Below are 4691 nucleotides of genomic sequence, written 5' to 3'. Positions count from 1 at the left end.
TTTTTTATAAGACCTTATATATAGCTACAGCACATTTCTTTAAGAGTTTTATGTCTTGTTTAAAAGCTTAGAGTGTAAGCTGTATCTAACATTCTTTTAGCGCGTCTAAGTAGTGTTGTGGGGAATGCATTAGTGTAGGAAGGGTGGTTTAGTAGGGTCTTGGCAAAAGTAAGCGACTTAGGTGTGTGAGCAACTCGCCTGTGAAGTACGTTAGTGCTATTGCATAATTAATAAATTTATAAGCTAAGATATACAAACTTACTTTATTTAAGGCTAGACACTCTATTAATAATGTTATATATTACTAGTTGTTAGCTCTTAATTAGCCTAGAAGACTTTAGAAGTTTTATATAATCTAAAATAGTATTAGCGTAAAATTATCTGTAGGGCGGTGACTTGTAAGTTAAAATTATTCTAAGGTTTGTTGATCATGTCAGCGCTAGACTTGAATAGGCAGTGTTGAGGCCGCAGTCCAAGGGCGGCCGAAGGGCGCTCATCGCAGCGTGGTAGTTGATATAGAGCCCGACCGCTGTTTACAAGCTTTGCCTCAAGTCATTGTCACAAATAACAGCCCAAAGGTGAAAGTTTCCAAAATGGCTTCCTTCGAATCGATCTACCAAGCCGCTGTCGACAAAGGCGAAATTGATGGTGCGGTCCTTTTTGCTCGCGATGTCTCCGGTAAATTCAAGTACGCAAAGACTTTCGGGGAGCGCACGCTGCTGTCCGGCGAGCGCAAGGCACACGAGCCATCCGACATTCTAGCAGTCGCCTCGGCTACCAAGCTCATGACTGCGATTGCCGCCTTGCAGTGCGTTGATGATGGGCTCCTATCACTGTCCGCCGACGTTATGCCCATCGCACCAGCACTGGCGGGCAAGCAAGTCATCACCAGTCTTGATGGTGATCAATTCGTATACGAGCCCCAAGCCAGCCCTATAACTCTCGAGCACCTTCTCACCCACAGCTCAGGAATCGGCTACGCTTTCTTGGACCCCAAACTCGGGAAATGGCAGGCTGTTAATGGCCCACCACCTTCGGAACGGACGACCGTGGAGACAAAAGTTGGCTATCCGCTCATCTATCAGCCCGGAGAGTGCTGGTCGTACGGGGCCAGTTACGACTGGGCCGGCAAGCTCATCGAGCGTGTTAGCGGGAGGAGCCTTAATGACTTCATGCAACACCGGATCTTTTCTCCGCTCGCCATCAAAGACGCGACCTTCTTCCCTGTTACTCACGAAGAAATGAAAGCCAAGATGGTCAATCTCAACGCTAGTGATCCGGAAGGCCGCGGACTTGCCGTTTCTGGCGGCATGGACTCTCACGGGGTCGCGACCGACAACTTTGGAGGCCACGGACTGTTCATGTCCGGGGAAGACTATATGAAAGTTATGTTCTCTCTGCTCGCCAACGACGGCAAATTGCTCAAGCCAGAGACCGTGGATAGAATATTCCAGCCACATCTAACCCCAGAAGCCGAGAAGAGCATGCAAGAGATTATGGCTGCCCCGGCGACGAATGCCTTCTATGCCCAGGGAACTGGACCAGACGTTAAGCGCAACCACGGCCTCGCGGGTTTGTTGGTCATGGAAGACTTACCCGGATATCACGGCGCACATACCTTGGCCTGGGGAGGGGGAATCAATCTAACCTGGTTCATCGACCGCAAGAATGGAATATGTGCGCTTGGGGCTCCACAGCTCAAGATGCCCCCGGATGTCGCAGCAATTACACGACTCAAGAATGACTTCCGCAAGGGTATTTACGAGGTGTATGGTGAGTGGAAGAGGTGTCAGTGATCGGAGGGAGGGCAAATTCAGATCGGGTGGCTCATGGCCTGCTGGTTGGGCGTGGAAAGGAAGCCAATCCCATTCTTGACCCCGAGGCTCCCATGCTCAACTGTACCACACTTCGAACTACACATGAGAAAGAACATGATATGCAGGGCGCAGGTAGGCCGGCGTCGTGAACGGCTATGATGCATCTCATTTTTTTTACGCGCCAAATTGCCTTCAAAAATCTGTAATTGACAGCGGTTGTCTGTAGAAGCCATGCAAAGACCTCCAAAACTTTGAAGGTACAGTGATTTCCAGCAGCGTCTACTGAGCCAGGCGGGTTCTTTTCTTATTTTGATCACTATCTCCCTTGTCCAGCTCGATGTGTCGTTTCTTTGCCGAGATTTCTCGAGACAGTGTCTGCGGACACAAATACGTAACAACTCTGAGTTGGTCCTTGTCTAGTGCACAGCTAACGTAGAAGTGAATGTCGCGCTGACTCTGGAGGAACTCGGTTCCGCTGGTTGGGTTACCATCGTTGGCCCATAATCAAACAACTAAAAACGCGAGAACTTACTATATGCTCTTAAGAGCCTGTTCGTAGTTGTCCATTTGTACCAACATCTTCCCCGTGTTGCGCCTCGTCTCGAAGAATTTCCTCATTCGCCCAATCACCTCGGCATCATTCTTGCAAAAGGAGGCGGGCGAAATGTACACCTTTGGTGTTGCTGGCTTACCCGCCTTCACCGTGAAGTAAAATCCTGGGCCTGCACGTTCCACTCCCGTTTTGGATAGAACCTCCGGTGCATCACCGATGAAGATCTTCCAAAAGTCTTTGAGATCCGTGATCGCATCGGCGCTGTACATCGACAGATCATACCGGCCACCAAGGGTTAGCGCATCCATGAGATACGCAATACTCGTATGCGGTGCGCGTGTGTAAATCTTGATGCGCGACTTCTCTGGGGATACTAGATCGAAAGAGAATATGCCGACGTCCATGCTCCACTTTTTCGCCGCCTCTTGGAGATAGTCCAACATAGGCTTGGGCTGTAGAGACTTGTACTGTGCAGCTGGTAGGCCATGTATCGCCCTCGTCACAATTTCCAACCCCGACACGCCGAGCTCTTGTGCCCTTAGACCTGGAAAGATATACATCTTGATAATGGGTCCCTTGATTAAGTCAACATCGCGAGTCACGAATGTCCCGGCAACTGGAGCAAGCTGAAAGTTCAACTCCTCCGTCATTCTCACTCGTTCCAGCTCACTCGGTAGAACAGTATTGGTGAAGTGTTTGTACCATGCCAGATCAAGTCCAACAACTAGTCCTTGTTCCTCTAAATGCCGGATCCAAACATCTGTCTCGTATCTGTTGAAGGGGTCGGCTTTCGTCCCGGCGAGCGGACCAATGGGCTCGAAGGAAGTTCTAATAACGCCTTTTCCATCGAGGCCCCATTCCCAGCTCAAATCAAGGGGTGTTCCATCAGGGGTCTGCGGGCTGCGCCAACGAAGGTCGCCGTTTGCATCTGGTATGGGTCCGAGCTCGGGGACGACGTGGAGAGCGTAGAATAGTAACTCGTTATATTGGTCTGATTTGGCGTAACCGGCGTGTTGGAGCAGGGTGGCGAATTGAGAGCCTGTCTTTTCCCACCAGAATTGGTGATCTGAGTTTCGGAAAGTGATGGTAGAGCTGATGACATCGAATGGAGTCTTGATATGAGACTTTCGCACTTTTAAGCTACGAGAGGTAATGTCGCTGCTCCCGGTCCCATTGCTGACTGTATGAAATGGGCCCACTTCGTGAGGCGCCATAGTGAGAATGCTGGGTTCCAGGAGACCGTAGAAATCCTCAGGAAGGGTTTGGTGCCTGGGTGGTTATAGATGACCCGCACTCTCGATGAAATCGCACCGCGCTCGCTTCCTTCATGGCCGTCCGGCGCCGGACTTCCTTACGCCGTTAACTACCATGGTCTTGGAATCCTTCTCTTTCCTCTTTCATCAAATCGCTCAAACATATTGGTTTCGTGATTCGTGGCCAATATTCAGCTTACTGTGATCCAACACCCGAAGTGGGGCGATGCCTCCTTAGTATTCCTATAAGCGTAAGTTCCGAATCAACACACCACAAGTACCTCAGGCTCTCGCAAGGGGGACGCCCGGGAACGAACATAGACAACGCTAGAGCGACTCCTTAACGGATACTTTGAGCAGTCTGAGGCCACACCAAAGATAGGCCGGTCAACTTTTAGGCCTCTAGGTGTACATGGTGTTGTGCGGGTCCGACTACTTCATTTCTCCCGTCGCACAGAGCTTATGCCGAGAGTTGATTTTGTAGCCGAGTTTTACCTCGCCGCACTTCTTTTATTAAGTAGTCGATACCGTTTTTTTCCAACAAATCTTAAATAATAATCTATAGAATCCTAAAGGATTCAGCCGCGAAGGAGAACGATGTTGTCGGGATTGAACTTTGCTCCTGCATTGCCTTCCCATTATCGGCAGATCTCTCCAGGTAGGATTTATTGTGCTACCACTTTCCCCACGCGGAGGACAATGCAGTTCGTTGCTTTGGATAATTGCTCTTGCGCTCCGGGCCGAGGGGGGGCAGCCGTGTTGATTTCGGTCTTTCGTTGTCATTTCTTCGCTCCCTCATAGTCGCCGACCGAGGACACCCTGCTGCTGGTTGCCTGAAAAGTCAGGGACGCAGCCTTCGGCTCAGAATAGACTTTCTCTGAAAGTTGCCGGAGTGTCGATCCCACAGTGCCTTGAGTTGCCCACAGGATGCTAAAAAAAATAGCATATAAATTTAAAAAAAAACATAGCACACTCTACAGGAAAGTTGCTTACACACCTAAGTTACTTACTTTTACTAAGACTTTACTAAACTACTCTTTTTACACTAATGCATTCCTAATAACACTA

At 49.5% G+C, this 4691-nt stretch overlaps 2 protein-coding genes across 2 annotated transcripts; one reads left to right on the top strand and one right to left on the bottom strand.

Moving 5' to 3' along the window:
• The first annotated feature begins 546 nt into the window (after nt 1-546).
• On the top strand, nt 547-1941 carry BDR25DRAFT_308175 (putative transesterase). Its single transcript, XM_033690984.1, has one exon. It carries the CDS (start codon nt 594-596, stop codon nt 1794-1796), a length of 1203 nt encoding a protein of 400 aa, XP_033539536.1. The 5' UTR covers nt 547-593; the 3' UTR covers nt 1797-1941.
• Nucleotides 1928-3654, bottom strand: BDR25DRAFT_274181 (aromatic prenyltransferase). Its single transcript, XM_033687389.1, has 2 exons — nt 2350-3654; nt 1928-2292 (listed from the first exon to the last, which is right to left on the bottom strand). Exons 1-2 carry the CDS (start codon nt 3582-3584, stop codon nt 2097-2099), a joined length of 1431 nt encoding a protein of 476 aa, XP_033539535.1. The 5' UTR covers nt 3585-3654; the 3' UTR covers nt 1928-2096.
• Between the last annotated feature and the right edge of the window lie 1037 nt (nt 3655-4691).

The sequence above is a fragment of the Lindgomyces ingoldianus genome, assembly GCF_010093535.1.
Source record: "Lindgomyces ingoldianus strain ATCC 200398 unplaced genomic scaffold BDR25scaffold_76, whole genome shotgun sequence".
In the NCBI taxonomy this organism is placed as follows: domain Eukaryota; kingdom Fungi; phylum Ascomycota; class Dothideomycetes; order Pleosporales; family Lindgomycetaceae; genus Lindgomyces; species Lindgomyces ingoldianus.
This window is presented reverse-complemented; position numbering and strand designations above follow the sequence as displayed.